This window comes from Chiloscyllium plagiosum, unplaced genomic scaffold, assembly GCF_037043375.1.
Source record: "Chiloscyllium plagiosum isolate Xiang-an unplaced genomic scaffold, Cpla_swu_hap1 HiC_scaffold_14, whole genome shotgun sequence".
NCBI lineage: Eukaryota > Metazoa > Chordata > Chondrichthyes > Orectolobiformes > Hemiscylliidae > Chiloscyllium > Chiloscyllium plagiosum.
This window is the reverse complement of record NW_028270152.1, coordinates 40953084-40973032: the sequence shown is the minus strand read 5'-3', so window position 1 is coordinate 40973032 and position 19949 is coordinate 40953084. Positions and strand designations below refer to the sequence as shown.

Sequence of the window (19949 nt, the reverse complement as noted above, 5' to 3'; positions counted from 1 at the left end):
AACACCTGCATCATAAGCACACTGCTGTATGGCAGTGAGACATGGACTACATATGCCAGACAGGAGAGAAGACAGAACACCATCCACTTGAGTATCCGCCGTATCCTCAGCATATCCTGCCAAGACAGTGTCCAACACAGCGGTGCTTTCTCGCGCTGGCCTTCACAGCGTGTACACTACGCTCAGGCAGCAGAGACAGCGCTGGTTGGACTATGTCTACCACATGGAAATGGCTGCATCCCAAAGGATATTCTCAATGGAGAACTTGCATCCAGGAAGAAACCCACTGGGCATCCCCAGCATCCCCAGCTGCACAAAAAGGATGTTTGCATGAGGGACATGAAGGCACTTGATATTATTATGGAGTCCTGGGAAAGTCTTGCAGCAGACCACATGAGATGGAGAAGCACCCTGAACCAACACCTCAAAACAGGGGAAAATAAGCTGATGAGTGCTGCATCAGACATACGGGCACAAAGGAAGGAGTGCAGCAATTCTAGCAGACCAACAACCACATACAGGTGTGATCTCTGTGACCGGGACTGTCTCTCCAGCATTGGTCTCTTCAGTCACAAGCTTCTTGCTTCAGGGAAGCAGAAACCTAAAACAATAGCAGAGTGGCTCAGTGGTTAGCATGCTGCCTCACAGTATCAGGGTCCCAGGTTCAATTCCAGCCTTGGCTGACTGTCTGTATGGAGTTTGCACATTCTCCTCGTGTTTGTAGGTTTTTTTCTGGGTACTCTGGTCTCCTCTCATATTTTCCTCCTACTTTCCAAAGATGTGCAGGTCAGGTCAATTGGCCATGCTAAATTGTCCTAGTTGTTAGGTGCATTACTCGGGGGGGGGGGGTGAGGGGCGTAGGTTACTCTTCGGATAGTCGGTGTGGACTTGTTGGGCTGAAGGGCCTGTTTCTGCATTGTAGGGAATCTAATCTAAAGGAGGATGCAATCCCTGGTCAGCCATGACCGAAAGAGGCCTCACTCAAAGATTATTTCATGGTCACTATTGCTGAGAAAAGTTTTCAATTCTAGATTTATTAGCTATATTTAAATTCTATCCACAATTATCCTGGGCCTGTGGATTACTTGTCCAGTAATATTATCACGATGTACCATCTCCTCTGATTGTATTAAGATTTTCTATGTGCTTTGCTGCAATCTCTTGTAATACTTCTGTGATTCTATGCTCTGTGAATTCATTAATAATAAATGCCAGCATTTTCTCCTTGATCTGTTGTTTCTTGCTTTCTCTCTCTCTTGAATACATGTCACATTTGATCTTTTCCAATCTGATGGGGCTTTTCAGGACTCGAGGAAATTTTCAAAAATGAAAACCAATATATTTACTATCCCGTCAGCTACTCCTTTTCCTATGATGAGACCCACCAGGATGTGATGATTTATCAGCTTTATGCTACAATAATTGTTTTCCTGGTGATGCTGATTGTTTTAAATACCACATTCCCTCTCACAGTTATTTTGGGGATGTTATTTGCATTCTCTACAGTGAAGATAGGTGCAAAATCTCTGTTCAATTCATCTACTATGTTCTTAGCTCCAACATTAATTCCCCAGACTCACTTTCAAGGGAGGAGAAAGTGAGGACTGCAGATTTTGGAGATCAGAGTCAAGAGTGTGGTGCTGGAAAAGCACAACAGGTCAGGCAGCATCCAAGGAGCAGGAAAATCAACATTTCAAGCAAGAGCCCTTCACACGTTTTGGGCAAGAACCCTTCACCACTGGAAACATTGATTCTCCTACTCCTCAGATGATTTACTGGAAACATTGATTCTCCTACTCCTCAGATGCTGCCTGAACTGCTGTGCTTTTCCAGCACCACACACTTTCAAGAAAATCAACACTCACCTTTACTTACTCTTTTTCCCCATAAATAATTGTAGAAACTCACACTATCTAGTTTTATATTTCTGGCTAGCTTTCTGTCATACTCTAATCTCTCCTTCCTTATTAATCTTTTTGTCATCCCTCGTTGTTCTGTCCAATCTTTTGACCTGCAATTGATCTTTCAGAAGTTTTTTTTTCATTTTCAATCTATCATTAACTTCCTTCATGTATAAGGACTACACATATTCTATTTGAATTATAGAAATGAAAATTTGAATTATCAGCTTTTTTTTTACAATTGAATAGAACTGTATTGTGTACTTTTGCTGCAACTGAATTTGACAGTTTTCTGGGACATGACCACAGGTTTCTTTGAGGAAAAAATAAGTACCTGTCCAGCAACAGCATGTGGATTGGTTATAAGTTGCAATTTGTCACTGAATTGAGAGGAGAGAGAGCAGCTCAGACATTCAAAAACCTGCCAGCCAGTGAGATTACTTCCTTTCTCTGTGAGTGGAAAATAAATACAAAAGACTGTGCCCCCCCCCCCCCTCCAAAAAAAAACTGCTCGTTCAATCAAGAGTTAAGTCCAATTAACTGGCTCGCAGTTGAAACTGCTGCTGAAAATGACAATGTTATATTATCACCATAAACCAAAACCTATTGAGAGAAGGTTGCAATATTTCCTTACTGTAGCTTGGTTTCTGATATACAAACTTTACCTTTCCTGTCTATATTTTGCATGCACAGTATTCCTGAAAAAAATTGTCTTGTCTATCCTGTCATATGGTTTATGAGTGAATGTGTATGTTTGGATTTAAAGGGGGTATAGTTTAAGTTTGCATATTAGTAATTAAGAATCTGTTTTGCTGCATTTTAGAGCATTAGTATGTTATAATAGGCAGGTTTTTATTTTCATATTTATTAATGTATCCTGCTGTGAGGTTTTTCTGATGGTGATCACAGTCAGGCATTTACCCATAGACTTTATTATTATAGAGTCATACAGCATGGAAACAGATCCTTCAGTCCAACCAGTCCATGCCGAACATAATCCTAAACTAAATTAGTCCCACTAGCCTGCTCCTGGCCCATTTTCCTCTAAACATTTCCTATTCACGTATCCATCCAAATGTCTTTTAAACATTATAATTGCACTCACATCCTCAGGAGTTCACTCCACACACGAACCACCCTGTGCAAAACATTTCCCTCATGTCCTTTTTAAATCTCTCTCTCACCTTAACAATTTGTCCCTTAGTCTTGAAAATCCCCTTCCTAGGGAAAAGACAACTACCATCAACTCTATCTGATATATTTCATATTTGTGACATTTCATGGATTTGGGATGCTTGACGTCTTGTACAATTTTCCTACAAGGGTCACAGTATTAGTTTTAGATAATGTGTCCTTTCCTGAGAATGTTTCTTTCTCACTGGAACATGGCTTAAGTTTAAAACCCCAGGACCCTACTCATTCTTCTCTTTCTTAAGCTGGATACGAAAGTCAATCATGTTATGATTCCTACTACCTAGAGTACAGCCGTAGAAGGAAACAACATATAAAGATTAAAGCAACACTGTAGCAGAACAAGGGCTGTGTTTAACTGTATGCTTCAGGGTAGAAAATATCATCTTGATGCAAATAAAGAAGTCCTGGAAGTTGGAAGCCAAATTTAAGGAAAGCAAATTGCAGACCTGGTCGGGAGATGGACCATAGCAGTTTATGCTTATAGTCAAATTGCAGTTGCAGTTAAGATGCACTGGCTGCAGAGGGGACTTAAACAGTGGAGGAGAAAGGGAAGTAGATGACCAAGGAACGGAGTACAGTAAGGAGCTCCATAGGGAGCTGGCCACCGAGACGTCAGTATGACATTACAGACAGAAAAATTCAATTGTAATACCACAAAGAATAACTCATTTCAAATGTTATCTTCCAGCTGTGATACGCGGTGTAGTGGTCCTGCTGGTCATTGGCCTGACATTGTTCCTTGCAAATAAACTGATGGATTCTTCAGAAAAACAGAATAATTCAGAACATTTAACAGGTACAGACATCAAAGCGCATTTTCTATTACTAAAGAAGTAGAGGTTAGCTTTGTTGTATTGCAATATATTTGAACGGAAATATTTACTGTACTCTGTCAGTGACACTAACTATCAGATTTTTATGTAAAGCTGGATGATAGTTTTGAATTTTGGTAAAGAACATTGATTCAAACGATCATAAAATGAGAATTAAAGAATTTACACAGTGGTTCAGTCAGCATCTCAAACAGAGCCATGTTAAGGTTTTTGCTTATGTTTGTGATAGAACTGTGATCTGTTGCTTTGGAACATAGGAGTGGGAGTAGGGCACTGTGACCATGTTATGGCTTAGGTGCAGGAGTAGGCCATTCTGCCCTTCGAGCCAGCACCACCATTCGTTATGATCATGGCTGATCATCCTCAATCAGTATCCTGTTCCTGCCTTATCCCCATAACCCTTGATTCCACTATCCTTAAGAGCTCTATCCAACTCTGTCTAGAAAGTATCCAGAGACTTGGCCTCTACAGCCTTCTGGGACAGAGCATTCCATAGACCCACCACTCTCTGGGTGAAGAAGTTTCTCCTCAACTCTGTTCTAAGTGGCCTACCCCTTATTTTTAAACTGTGTCCTCTGGTTCGGGAATCACCCATCAGCGGAAACATGCTTCCTGCCTCCAGAATGTCCAATCCTTTAATAATCTTATATGTCTCAATCAGATCCCCGCTCAGCCTTCTAAACTCAAGGGTATACAAGTCCAGTCGCTCCAATTTTTCAGCATAAGATAGCCCTGCCATTCCGGGAATTGACCTCGTAAACCTACGCTGAACTCCCTCAATAGCCAGAATGTCTTTTCTCAAATTTGGAGACCAAAACTGTTCACAATATTCCAGATGCGGTCTCACCAGGGCCCTGTACAGCTGCAGAAGGACCTCTTTGTTTCTATACTCAATTCCTCTTGTTATGAAGGCCAGCATGCTATTAGCTTTCTTCACTGCCTGCTGTACCTGCATGCTTGCTTTCATTGACTAATGTACAAGAACACGTAGATCTCATTGCACTGCCCCTTTACCTAACTTGACTCCATTTAGGTAGTAATCTGCCTTCCTGTTCTTGCCACCAAAATGGATAACCACACATTTATCCAGATTAAACTGCATCTGCCACGCATCTGTCCACTCACCTAGCCTGTCCAGGTCACCCTGTATTCTTCTAACATCCTCCTCACATTTCACCCTGCCACCCAGCTTTGTGTCATCAGCAAATTTGCTAATATTACTTTTAATACCTTCATCTATATCATTAATGTATATTGTAAAAAGCTGTGGTCCCAGCACTGATCCCTGAGGCACACCCCTGGTAACCGCCTGCCATTCCGAAAGGGAGCCATTTATCACTACTCTTTGTTTCCTGGCAGCCAACCAATTTTCAATCCATGTCAGTATTTTGCCCCTAATACCATATGGGAGGAGAAAGTGAGGTCTGCAGATGCTGGAGATCAAAGTTGAAACTTTATTGCTGGAACAGCACAGCAGGTCAGGCAGCATCCAGGGAACAGGAGATTCGACGTTTCGGGCACAGGCCCTTCCTGAAGAAGGGCCTGTGCCCGAAACGTCGAATCTCCTGTTCCCTGGATGCTGCCTGACCTGCTGTGCTGTTCCAGCAATAAAGTTTCAACCCTAATACCATATGCCCTAATTTTGCTTACTAACCTCCTACGTGGGACTTTATCAAAGGCTTTCTGAAAGTCCAGGTATACTACATCCACTGTATCTCCCTTGTTCATCTTCAGAGTTACATCCTCAAAAAATTCCAGAAAATTAGTCAAGCATGATTTCCCCTTCATAAACCCATGCTGACCCTGACGTATCCTGTTACTGCTATCAGATGTGTCGTAATTTCGTCCTTTATAATTGACTCCAGCATTTTTCCTACCACTGAGGTCAGACTAACTGGTCTATAATTCTCTGTTTTCTCTATCCCTCCTTTCCTAAAAAGTGGGGCAACATTAGCCACCCTCCAATCCGCAGGAACTGATCCTGAATCTATAGAATTTTGGAAAATGATCACCAATGCATCCATGATTTCTAAAGCCACCTCCTTCAGTACCCTAGGATGCAGACCATCAGGCCCTGGGGACTTATCAGCCTTCTGCCCAAACAGTCTCTCCAACACCATTTCCTGCCTAATATAAATTCCCTTCAGTTCAGATCTTTCAGCCACTGTACTTCAGGGAGATTGCTTGTGTCTTCCCCAGTGAACACAGATCTGAAGTACCAATTCAACTCTTCTGCCATTTCTTTGTTCCCCGTAATAAATTCACCCGTTTCTGTCTTCAAAGGCCCAATTTTAGTCTTAACCATTTTTTTTCTTTTCACATACCTAAAAAAGCCTTTACTATCCTCTTTTATATTTTGGCCAGTTTACCTTCGTACCTTATTTTTTCTTTGCATATTTCCTTTTTAGTTATCCTCTGTTGTTCTTTAAAAGTTTCCCAGTCCTCCAATTTCCCACTCATCTTTGCTATGTTATACATTTTCCCTTTTGTCTTTATATGGTCCTCATCAGCCACGGCCATCCCTGCCTCCTCTTAGGATCTTTCTTCCTTTTTGGAATGAACTGATCCTGCATCTTCTGCATTATATCCAGAAATACCTGCTATTGTTGTTCCACTGCCATCCCTGCTAGGGTATTGCACCACTAAACTTTGGCCAGCTCCTCCCTCATAGCTCCATAATTCTCCTTATTCAACTGATGTTATTTTGTCCTTTTTAAATGATTAATGAAAGGTGACAAGCAGTCTGTAAGAGAACAAACAGCTTGTGAGGCCTTGGGTTTTTTTCAAAACTGGAACAGTAGAAGCAGCCTGAATGGGTTGGGTCAAGTTCCCATAGATCCAGGGATCTTTAGTTTAGCTTTCAGCTGTTGAGGTCTCAGCAGGGCTGGAAGGCAGTGAATCTCTCCTGACTGCTACACACTCTCTCCCTGAGTTTTCTCTAGATGTTTTTCCTCCTGGGCTGTTGTCATTGCATGTGAGACAATTCAGTTATTTGAATTCATCTTTTGCCAAGAGTCTGTTTATGGGTGTTACCAAATTGGAATAGTTACTGTTTAGTAGTAAAATATTCTATTATTCTGTTAAGTTTTCCAGTAGAGTTAAGTTATTCCAAGATCCTCTTTCTTTTGTTGTAGTTTAACAATAGTGCTTAACGTTGAGTAGTTTGACCAATCGAATTGCATCCAGAACACAGTATCTCACATTTACCTTCAAAATAAGAAAAAGTTAGAGTCTAGGCTACTTTCTTATTATCATTCGAGGGGGTCTGGTCTGATCCATAACAACGTTCAACTCATGGAGCCTGTCACATCTTTAGCCTGTACAAACAGAATTTTGGGTGGAACTGAGAAATAAGAAAGGGATGATCACCTTATTGGAATTGTACTATGGACCCCCTAATAGTCAGAGGGAAATTGAGAAACAAACTTGTAAGGAGATCTCAGCTATCTGTAAGAATAATAGGGTGGTTATGGTAGGGGATTTTAACTTTCCAAACATAGACTGGGACTGCCATAGTGTTAAAGGTTTAGATGGAGAGGAATTTCTTAAGTGCATACAAGACAATTTTCTGATTCAGTATGTGGATGTACCTACTAGAGAAGGTGCAAAACTTGACCTACTCTTGGACAATAAGGCAGGGCAGGTGATTGAGGAATCAGTGGGAGAGCACTTTGGGGCCAGCAACCATAATTCTAATCGTTTTAAAATAGTGATGGAAAAGGATAGACCAGATCGAAAAGTTGAAGTTCTAAATTGGAGAAAGGCCAATTTTGACGGTATTAGGCAAGAACTTTCGAAAGCTGATTGGAGGCAGATGTTCACAGGTAAAGGGATGGCTGGAAAATGGGAAGCCTTCAGAAATAAGATAACAAGAATCCCGAGAAAGTATATTCCTGTCAGGGTGAAAGGAAAGGCTGGTAGGTATAGGGAATCCTGGATGACTAAAGAAATTGGGGGTTTGGATAAGAAAAAGAAGGAAGCATATGTCAGGCATAGATAGGATAGATCGAGTGAATGTTTGAAGAGTATAAAGGAAGTAGGAGTATACTTAAGAGGGAAATCAGGAGGGCAAAAAGGGGGCATGAGATAGCTTTAGCAAACAGAATTAAGGAGAATCCAAAGGGTTTTTACAAATATATTAAGGACAAAAGGGTAACTAGGGAGAGAATAGGGCCCCTCAAAGATCAGCAAGGCAGCCTTTGTGTGGAGCTACAGAAAATGGGGGAGATACTAAATGAATATTTTGCATCAGTATTTACTGTGGAAAAGGATGTGGAAGATACAGACTGTAGGGAATAGATGGTGACATCTTGCAAAATGTCCAGATTACAGAGGAGGAAGTGCTGGATGTCTTGAAAAGGGGAAAGGTGGATAAATCCCCAGGACCTGATCGGGTGTACCCGAGAACTCTGTGGGAAGCCAGAGATGTGATTACTGGGCCTCTTGCTGAGATATTTGTATTATCAATAGTCACGGGTGAGGTGCCGGAAGACTGGAGGTTGGCAAATGTGGTGTCACTGTTTAAGAAGGGCGGTAAAGACAAGCCAGGGAACTATAGACCGGTGAGCCTGACCTCGGTGGTGGGCAAGTTGTTGGAGGGAATCCTGAGGGACAGGATGTACATGTACTTGGAAAGACAAGGACTGATTAGTGATAGTCAACATGGCTTTGTGCGTGGGAAATCATGTCTCACAAACTTGATTTGAGTTTTTTGAAGAAATAATAAAGAGGATTGATGAGGGCAGAGCAGTAGATGTGATCTATATGGACTTCAGTAAGGCGGTCGATAAGGTTCCCCATGGGAGACTGATTAGCAAGGTTAGATCTCATGGAATACTAGCCATTTGGATACAGAACTGGCTCAAAGGTAGAAGATAGAGGGTGATGGTGGTTGGGTGTTTTTCAGACTACAGGCCTGTGACCAGTGGAGTGCCACAAGGATCGGTGCTGGGCCCTCTACTTTTTGTCATTTACATAAACGATTTGGATGCAAGCATAAGAGGTACAGTTAGTAAGTTTGCAGATGACACCAAAATTGGAGATGTAGTGGACAGCGAAGAGGGTTACCTCAGATTACAACAGGATCTAGACCAGATGGGCCAATGGGCTGAGAAGTGGTAGATGGAGTTTAATTCAGATGAATGCGAGGTGCTGCATTTTGGGAAAGCAAATCTTAGCAGGACTTAAATACTTATGGTAAGGTTCTAGGGAGTGTTGCTGAACAAAGAGACCTTGGAGTGCAGGTTCATAGCTCCTTGAAAGTGGAGCCGCAGGTAGATAGGATAGTGAAGAAGGCGTTTGGTATGCTTTCCTTTATTGGTCAGAGTATTGAGTACAGGAGTTGGGAGGTCATGTTGCAGCTGTACAGGACATTGGTTAGGCCACTGTTGGAATTTTCCATGCAATTCTGGTCTCCTTCCTATCGGAAAGGTGCTGTGACATTTGAAAGGGTTCAGAAAAGATTTAGAATTATGCTGCCAGGGTTGGAAGATTTGAGTTATAGGGAGAGGCTGAACTGGCTGGGCTGTTTTCCCTGGAGCGTCGGAGGCTGAGGGGTGGCCTTATAGAGGTTTACAAAATTAGGAGGGGCATGAATAGGATAAATAGACAAAGTCTTTTCCCTGGGGTCGGGGAATCCAGAACTAGAGGGCATAGGTTTAGGGTGAGAGGGGAAGATATAAAAGAGACCTTGGGGCAACTTTTTCATGCAGAGGGTGATAAGTGTATGGAATGAGCTGCCAGAGGAAGTGGTGGAGGGTGGTACAATTGCAACATTTAAGAGGCATTTGGATGGGTATATGAATAGGAAGGGTTTGGAGGGATATGGTCTGGGTGCTGGCAGGTGGGACTAGGTTGGGCTGGGATATCTGGTCAGCATAGACGGGTTGGACCGAAGGGTCTGTTTCCGTGCTGTACATCTCTATGACTCTATAATTGATTTCTGTTTTGAACCGGCTCAATGATTGAGCTTCCACAGCCCCATGTGGAAAGAATTCCAAAGATTCACCACCTTCTGAGTGAATAGATTCCTCCCATCTCAGTCTTAAATAGTCTGCTCCTTCTCCTGAGATTACCCTGGAAACACCAGCCAGGGAAGCATCCTATCAATATCCAAACAGTAAGAATTTTGTGAGCTTCAATGAAATCACCCTCATTCTGTGAAATTCCAGAGAATACAGACCCAGTTTACTCAATCTTTCCTCATGAGACAATTTCACCATGCCAGGGATTAATCTGGTGAATCTCCATCAAACAAATATTTCCTTCCTTACATTAGGAGAAACAAATGGGCACAGTACTCCAGTTGAGGACTCACTGAGGCTCAATACAACCACAACAAGACATCTTTACTCTAGTACTTAAATGATTAGTTTTCATTTACTTAACTTACCAAAGTAAAGAGTTCTGGTTTCAAGTTGAGCTTGCCATTATTTTATCATGGTTGGCCAACAAAACTGAGTATGTCTACTATGAGGCTAAGCTGCTCCAATACTTAATAACACATTTGGAAAATCAACAGCTGGGTGCTATGTTGGGAGTAAATAATCTCTAACATTTGTGCTTATACTTGGGCATTTGGGGAGTGATTACAGCTACAACATGTGATTGCTTAGCTATCTAAAACACAATGAGATATGCAGGTTCCATTTATTTGAACATCTCTGGTATAATTTAGTTATAACTAAGCTAGTACAGACAGTACAGAGTAATCTATAGACGGATCTTTTTTCTAGGGTGTTATCATGCAAAGCGGTTGTGGTCTCAGGTTATGTGATTACATCCAGATACTTGAATCATTTGTGTGTTGAGCTTCTTAAAAGACCATCACTCTTAAAGCAATAATAGTTTACAAAGTGCCTGATGAAGACATATTTACATTTTAAATAATTTCACTCCAGTTTTGCTGAAATTTCAGTTACATCCAGTAAAATCCAGTGAAACTGTTTCATTTATTCTATGAAGCTTTAATAAAAGGCGGTGTATAATTTGCTCCAAAGATAAACGAAGGGCTGAAGAAGGGCTTATGCCCGAAACATAGATTCTCCTGTTCCCTGGATGCTGCCTGACCTGCTGCGCTTTTCCAGCAACACATTTTCAGCTCTGATCTCCAGCATCTGCAGACCTCACTTTCTCCCTAAACGAATTCTTAAACAGGTGTTGGGTCTCTTTTCGAACCTGCAATTTCTATTGCTTTATTCAGCACTATCCTCGGATGTTTCATTTCTTGCCGTTTTTATTGATATGACAGGCAGCAAATTCCCAGTGCACATGCTCACTGTCTGCTTCATTGCCTCCTTTAAAACTCCTTTAATAGCTAAAAGAAAGGTACAACATCTGCCAATTTTGAGGTAATTACATTTTTGAATTATAAAAAGTATATTATGTGCTTCTTTTTACATTTACAGAGCCAAAAGTTAAGCCCCCGTGTGGAATGGAAACACGTTGCACTGCAAACCATTTCCCATTTAAAATCATTAGTGGGGCAGCTAATGTTGTTGGACCCCACATTTGTATCAATGATAAACCGTAAGTAGCAAAGATCTAACTCTGAACATTGCTGCAACTAGATTGTAAATATCCTTTGAATTGTAAACTTCCCATGATATTTGTTTCATTGAAGACCATTCTAAATCTAATGTATGCCTCTCAATTATTCAGTTTTGACTTATAATGGTGCAAGACATTCAGTATTTAATAAAATATTAACCAGAGTCAAGAAACAAAATGAAGAATTCAGCCATCAAATAATTTTCATATGACTTTGTCCTCATTCCTGATATCGACCATAGAAGGGAAGCAGTACACAATAAGAGATGAGCAGAAATGAAGAAAGGAGACTCTAATGCTGATTGATTGGAATGGATTAAAGCCAACTGGGAAATAAAGAAAATCTGCAGATAAGCAATCAGTGGGCTTAAATCTTCAGGCTCCATAAACCAATTCAGACCGTATGTTCCACTCATCCTAAAAGATAACTTTTTTCCAGACATTTGCAACCCCATTCAGATATTGTACAATGTCTCAAGTCAAGTTGATTAGCATTTCCAATCTACAATCCTTTACAAATTAACTTCTGCTTTTCTGTCAATGTTGAGTGATGGTAAGGATTTTAGATTTCTTACAGTGTGGAAACAGGCCCTCCCGCCCAACAAGTCCACACCGACGTGTACCCACCCAGACCCATTCCCCTACATTTACCCCTGCACCTAACACTACGGACAATTTAGCGTGGCCAATTCACCTAACCTGCACATTTTTTGACTGTGGGAGGAAACCGGAGCACCCGGAGGAAACCCACGCAGACATGGGGAGAATGTGCAAACTCCACACAGTCAGTCGCCTGAGTCAGGAATTGAACCCGGATCTCTGGCGCTGTGAGGCAGCAGTGCTAACCACTGTGCCACCGTGCCGCCCACAGTACAATGCACTCCTCACTCTTAGGTTCAAATAATCTGATGGTCCTTAATGTTCAGCTTAGCAGTCATAAAGACACTGCACAAATCATGGGTTCAAGATCATGGTAAAAATGATTGCTTGCTATTTGAGATGTTTCTTTTTTTCCCTTCCTTATAGAATCATGAACAATATAAAGAATAACATTGGAAAGGGATTAAATATTGCTTTAGTTAATGGTGAGTAGAGTGTGAACATTTTTTGAATAAATGTTCCTACTGTTTCATATTAATTATTATTTCTAAAAAGTGATGATTATATCTCTTCATTTCACAGCTTCATCTGGTGATCTAATAGCAACTGACTTTTTTGACATGTGGACTGGAAGTAAGATGCTTGTAAACTTGAAATGAATTTGTTCTGATTTAGCACAAACATTTTTGATCCTGCACAAACAGAAACATAATCAACCCAATCAACTACCCCTTTCCTTCATTGTTAGACATTTGTAGATGGTGGGGGTATGGGTGTTGAGATAAATTCACAACAAACGCAAACAGAACATAATGGTTTCAATATTAATTACTGTCTCTAAAGACAAACCAAGTAACCAGTGCTCATATCACAAGGAAAGTAAAATTATAGAATTAAAAGATTACTAATTTCCTTTCTTCCAGATATCAAGTTGCTGGTGGATTTCTTACATAAGGTTAAACCTGGGACTATTGTTCTACTTGCTTCTTTTGATGAACCGGCAACAAAGTGAGTCAAAGCAGCTTCTGGCTGGAATGGGTGATGGGCTATGGTGGTCTGGCCTCAAGACCACATCATGTGATCCAGTTCTAATTTGTGTGGAAATTTGGAATAACGAATGAAACCCATCCATGGAACATGTAGCATTCAATAATTACAGTAGTAATCATTTGTAACAGAATCATTTATAACCCATTGTAACACAGTTATCCCAGTGTACAAATTTTTATTGCCTACGTTTCTATTATCGACAGGAAAACCTTTTGTGAGAAAACATAGTGGATCTGCCTCCTAATACTGCTTCCACTCTAGTGAGACTTCTCTCGGCTGCTGCTTCTAATACATCCATCCAACCCTGTTGCATCTCTCCATCTGTCTGTGTCTATTCTAATGCTCTGAAGCAAGTTACCAGCTGGGACAGTAAGCTGCTAATTTGAATTAAACACATGCTGCATCATATTTAATGTGCTGTTAAACAGCATGCATGCTTAATGTTCATCAGCTGGCTATCATTCTGGCTGGTAACTGACTCCAGAACATTGGCACACTGGCTAGTAGGTTAGGAGAGTCTGTAGCTTTAGATTCTGGGGTTAGAAGTATTAGCTGAGTATCAAAATAATAAAAATCTGAATTGTTGACTTATTAATGCCTTTGTCTGCAGCTACATTATTATCAGCAGAATATGCTGTGTTTCATCAGTTTAATATCCACTCAGAACAGGAAGGGAAGCATGTTTTTCTTAAGCAACAAGTAAAGGATGGATTGGAAATTTTAAAATGTGGATGAAATTCTCCCAATACCTGCATTCTATTTACCTACTCTAGAGTTCTGTAGGCCATCAATTTCCATGTTGAAACTGCAACCTGATTTCCAAACACTATGTATGAAGCCAGGCACCAACAGTTTAAGGGAAATAGGAGAAAAAAATTAAACCAGAAGGTGAAATTATAGTTGCTTTTACTTTGGCACCATTTTACACACAAGTAAATCATCAGCTTTCCAAGTTTATATTAGCTTTCCTTATTCTGAAATGTGGCCTTCAGACAGTTTTTAAAATTGATTTGTGCATCTGTTACCAAGGTATGAAAGCCAGATTCAAGAAAGTAAGTGACTTCTAAATGCCAGCATCCTGGAAACAAGTTAAATAATGCCAAATTAAAAGTCAAAAATCACACAACACCAAGTTATAGTCCAACAGCTAGCTACCCTGACCAAGGAGCAACACTCCGAAAGCTTGTACTCCCAAATAAACCTGTTGGACTATAACCTGGTGTTGTGTGATTTTTAACTTTGTTACACCCAACACCGGCACCTCTACATCAAAATAAAACTCTGCATCGATGCCACTCTATCGATGTGGGTAAGTCACATGCAAGAATCTCTTGGATGAGGTAAAAGTCCTCCAGCTAATTAATGGAAAGATCAAATACATAATGGCCTCAACCAAAAAAAAATTGAAACCAACCATTCACTCCGTTCCCAACTTCAGCTATGTCAAGTTTAACAAAGCCGTTAGCAAGGGGTATGCTAACTGAACTTGAGCCAATGTTTTAATTCCATTTCTCTGTAGCAGTTGTCCCATCTCTCTTATGACCTCTGTCTTTAACCTTACTTCAACCAAACTGTTGCTAAAACTTTCATTCATGTCTGGCATCTTCAGATTCAAATATTCAGACACATTTTGACCTAGAACTCCTATCTCTATCCTCCATAAATCAACTCATCTAAAACTCTGCAGTGCACCTTCACTCTCACATCTCATCCTGTCCTCACTGATCAACATTGACTTTAGGTGCGCCATCCTTTCAATATGAACATTTTTACTTTGATGTTTAAATTCCTGTGTGGCCTCATTCCTCTCCATCATGTCACCTCTTTCTACCTCTTGTGCTTCTCCCTCCTTATACTCCACCATTGATTCTCTATAGCTATACATCCAGCAGCTGTCCAGATCTCACTGACTGAAATTCCCTAACCCCACCATCTTTTAACTCTTCTTCATTCATTCCTGGGATATGGGTGTCACTGGCTGGGCCAGCATTTATTGAAAATCCTAAGTTGCCCTTGAGAAGGTGGCGATAAGCTCTCGTCCTTAATCGCTGCAGTCCATGGTTTGTAGGTACATCGTCAGTGTTGTTAGGACAGGGAATTTCAGCTCTTTCACCCAGTGACATTGAAGGAACAACAATGTATTTCCAAGTCAGGATGGTGAGTGTCTTGGAGAGGACACTCCAAGGTGATGGTGTTCCCCTGTATCTTCTGCCCTTCACCTTATAAATGGCAGAGGTCACAGGTTTGGAATGTGTTGAGGTATCCTGTGTTGTTGGAGTACATCATACAGATGGTACACACTATCCCAATTGTGGTGAAGGGAATTAATGTTTAAAATACCAAAAGGTGTGCTAATCGGCAAATTGCTTTATCCAGGTAATATTGAGCTTCTTCAGTGTTGTTGAACTACACTCATGTAAGCCAAGGGTAAGAATTTCATTATACAGGCTCAGAGTGGTTAGGAGGTGAGTTATTCATTATAGGATTCCTATTTGTTCTGCTTTTGTAGTCATTGTATTTATATGGCTAGGTCAGTTCAGTTTCTGGTCAATGGCAACTGCCACAGAACTGATAGCAAAGGGATTCAGTGATGTTAATGCCATCTTCTCAGTTTAGGCCTTCCTTACACTACTTCTCTTTGATTAAGCTTTTCATAATTACTATTATTATCACTTTGAAGAAGTGATTTCCTTTTTTTAGCGCTAAAAGTGCTATATAAATGCAAATTGTTATTTTAGTAAAATGGAAATTCTTTTTATTCATTCACACATGGGACGTCTGCATTGCTGACCAGCCAGCATTTATCACCCCTCCCTAGTCACCCTTAAGGTGGTGGTGAGCTGTCTTCTTGAACCACTGCAGTCCACCTGCTGTGGGTTGATCACAATGACTTTGGGGAGGGAATTCCAGGATTTTGACCCAGAGATAGTGAAGGAACGGCAATATATTTCCAAGTGAGGATAGGGAGCAGCTCAGCGGGGAACTTACAGGTGATGGTGTTCCCATGTACCTACTGCCCTTGTCTTTCTAGATGGAAATGATTGTGGGTTTGGAAGGTGCTGTCTAAGGAACATTGGGGAGTCCAGAACTAGAGGGCATAGGTTTAGGGTGAGAGGGGAAAGATATAAAAGAGACCTAAGGGGCAACTTTTTCACGCAGAGGCTGGTACGTGTATGGAATGAGCTGCCAGAAGATGTGGTGGAGACTGGTACAATTGCAACATTTAAGAGGCATTTGGATGGGTATATGAACAGGAAGGGTTTGGAGGGATATGGACCGGGTGCTGGCAGGTGGGACTAGATTGGGTTGGGATATCTGGTCGGCATGGATGCGTACACCTCTACGACTCTATGAACAATTCTGCTGCTGTTGATGGCCCACAGCATCTCATGCTCAGTCTTTACTTGTTATGTCAGTGCGAGATTTGTCCCATTTAGCATGGTGATAATGCCACATATCACAATAGAAGGTATTCTTAATGTGTAGTGTCTACAAGGGCTACATAGTTGTAATTCTTATCAATACTGTCATTGACAGATACATCTGCAACCGATAGTTGATAAGGATGAGATCAACTATGTTTTTCCCTCTTGTTGGTTCCCATCCTGTGCCTCATGTCACACCAAATGTAAGAGCTGCCAAACTCATTTTAATAATTCCCTACCAGACACATAGGAAGCTTCAACCTCTCAGTCTTAAGTGTATTCAAACATAGATCCAGAAGGTCAGTGTGCTAATTTACTGTTCCACACAGGCTTTTCTGATTTGTACAGCTCTTCTCGATAGCTTTTGTAGTTCAGTCCACATTTTTAAAAAATGGTTGCTTTAAGTAAATACAAATTGATCTTTTTTTTTCCTTTTTTAGGTTTACTGATGAAGCAAGAACACTTTTTAGTGAGCTAGGAAGTTCCTTAGTTCATGATGTGAAGTTTCGGGACAATTGGATTTTTGTTGGAGCAAAACCAATTAAGGAGAAAAGTCCATTTGAACAGGTGTGAATGAAGAATATAATTGCAATCCAAATTAATTAATTTGATCAAATATTGAAGTACTGATATTTTGTTTAATTGATATATATTCTTGTGGTTGAATGTTGCTAGTTTATGTACAGATGGATTGCATGGTTATGATTTGAGGCTGAGTAACAGCTTATTTTTTTAATCTTGTATTACTTGCAACCATTTTTGTGAAGTTTCATGAAACAAAATTAAAGTGGATGGCGTGATTGGACAGCTTTTTCACAGCCTCATAATTCACATCAAGTGAACTTTTGTAACCAAGGGCATAGGGATCAAACTTAGTACCTGAACATTGAAGTCTGAGCAGCCCAGATTTTGGGCTTGACACCTTTTTTGGGAGGGGGGGTGTAGGGCTGAGGAGAAGGTAGCTGGGAATGTGATGGGTAGATGAATGTGTGAGTGAAAGTGATAGGTTGGAGAAGAGGGTGGAGCGGATAGGTGGGAAGGAAGATGGACAGGTAAGACAGTTCAAGAGGGCGGTACCGAGTTGGAAGGTTGGATTTGGGATAAGGCTGGAGGAGGGGAAATGAGGAAACTGGTGAAATTCACATTGATCCCGTGTGGTTGGAGGGTCCCAAGGCAGAAGATGAGGCATTGTTCCTCCAGGCATCGGGTGGCTACAGTTTGTCGGTGGAGGTGGCCCAAGACTTGCATGTCCTTGGTGGAGTGGGAGGGGGGTTAAAGTATTCAGCCACAAGGTGGTGGGGTTGTTTAGTCTGTGTGTCCTAGAGATGTTCCCTGAAACATTCCACAAGTTGGCGTCCTGCCTCCCCAGTGTAGGGCAGACAACATCAAGAGCAACGGACACAGTAGATGAGGTTTTGGAGGTACAGGAAAATCTCTACTGGATGTGGAAGGATTCTTAAACTCCCCACCCCCCCACTCCACTAAGGACATGCAAATCCTGGGCCACCTCCACCACCAAATTCTAGCCACCCAACACCTGGAGGAAGAACACCTCATCTTCTGCTTTGGGACCCTCCAACCACATGGGATCAATTTGGATTTCACCAGTTTCTTCATTTCCCCTCCCCCCACCTTATCCCAGTTCCAACTTTCCACTCGACAATGGCCTCTTGACCTGACCTACCTGTCCATCTTCTCTTCCCACCCATCCGCTCCACCCTTCTCTCCAACCTTCATCTACCTATCACATTCCCAGCTACCTTCCCCCCAGCCCCTCACCCCCCTCCCATTTATCTCTCAGGCGCCTTGGACCACCCCCTCATTCCTGATGAAAAGCTGATGCTCACAACATTGATTCTCCTGCTCCTCAGATGCTGCTTGACCGGCTGTGGTTTTCCAGCACCACACTCTTCGACATATTTCATCCTCAGTCTGGCATTGGCCAAAGACACATCTACAATATTGTATCCTATCATGTCCCCCCAAAACAATCAGCCCATTTCCTGGCTTTCCCTCAAAGGCGTGCAGTCTTAAATCATTTAATCTTCTCCATACTCTTAGCAATACAAAAACTGATGACGGAAAAAGTTGTCTTTTCATTTATCTGTGTCTCTGAGTTTGCTACATTAAACAAATTTGCTGTTTCATTAAACTCTTTCTTGACCCCCATCCTCATGTCTGATTATCTCCATCCCGGATACATTGTCCACTTTGGAATTAAGCTGTTGTGCCAAATATCCTACAGATCATCACTTCAGCTGTGACTTGGGATGAGTTTTCTTGCACATCAAATTCTTTTCAACTTACTGCACATACGTGCAACTTGTTGTGAGAGTTAAATGGCAAATCTTATGGGGCAGGCACTCAAGACATTTTCTCCCTCTCTGGGTCATAGGTTCTGGTCAATATCCAAAAAGTTGAATAACCTAATGTAACTTGTAGATTCTTTGTCTTTGTGGACTTTGCCTGGATGAGGAGAGATTCCAGAACCTGAATATACAGAGCCAAAAATATTGATCTGGCTTACATTCATCTGGCACTTCTTAGTGCTGAACATGACCTTTTCATGGTGATCCCCACCACCAATGAGTGAGGGATCTGGCCAGGTTTTTCTTTGATTTGCTCATTATTGCAATACTGTCAATAATGAATCCACACCACTCTCACAGGCCCAGTTTCTGTAATTCTGTTCTTATGCTGCTGTAGTTCTTGGCTGATGATAAACCGAAAGGAAGCACTGTTTTCCAGATAGTGTTCTGAAGGCAATGACGTGCTGAGATTCCTTGGCATGGTGTCCACCTCAGAGAAGGACCTAGGTCCTAGGAGCCTGGGATTCAATTCTCCTAGTGTTGGAATCTTGTGTGGATATGTTTCAATGATTTTCAGATCCAGACATACCTCTTTTAGTTCACAGAACTACAACGGTTCATGTAGTGATCCACAAATGAATGATGCCATTGCATTCTATGCGATTAAGCTTGTACTTAAGTTTTCTCCCAATGCTGAATCTTGTGGGAGGGCTAATTGACACAATTAAATCTTCTCTCTCATGCAGTACATCAAACCTGACTGGGCCCATTGTTGTAAATCAGGGAGTGGCTTAATGTGAGTATTCCATCCCTTCTACTGCCAACTACCTTGATAATCTCAAGTATAATCACAAAGTTGACCGGCTGTGGTTTTCCAGCACCACACTAATGGCTCTGCCATGGCTGGTCTACTCATGTTAAGTAAAATACTTGTGGTTAAATTACATAGCTGCATTGTATCATTAATGTACTAATATAAGGGATGGGTAATTTGAACAGCTAATTTGGCAGAAGCTTGGTTCATCATTGAGTTCCGTCAGTGTCCTTCAGTATTTGGAATGTTCAGGTACTTGCATACGCTACCATGTC

The 19949-nt window shown here is 41.4% G+C and overlaps 1 protein-coding gene across 7 annotated transcripts in view; it reads left to right on the top strand.

Annotated features, from left to right (window-relative positions):
• Positions 1–19949, top strand: part of LOC122559040 (protein FAM3C-like) — a 58044-nt gene that overhangs the window by 29175 nt on the left and 8920 nt on the right. For 5 of the 7 annotated variants that reach the window (XM_043708203.2, XM_043708201.2, XM_087994364.1 and 2 more), the window contains 6 exons: positions 3784–3891; positions 11335–11455; positions 12503–12561; positions 12659–12709; positions 13000–13084; positions 16992–17118. In XM_043708203.2, coding sequence (XP_043564138.1) covers positions 3784–3891; positions 11335–11455; positions 12503–12561; positions 12659–12709; positions 13000–13084; positions 16992–17118 — 551 coding nt within the window. The remainder of the gene's footprint in view (positions 1–3783; positions 3892–11334; positions 11456–12502; positions 12562–12658; positions 12710–12999; positions 13085–16991; positions 17119–19949) is intronic. The other 2 variants (XM_043708207.2, XM_087994365.1) reach the window with 1 other exon arrangement.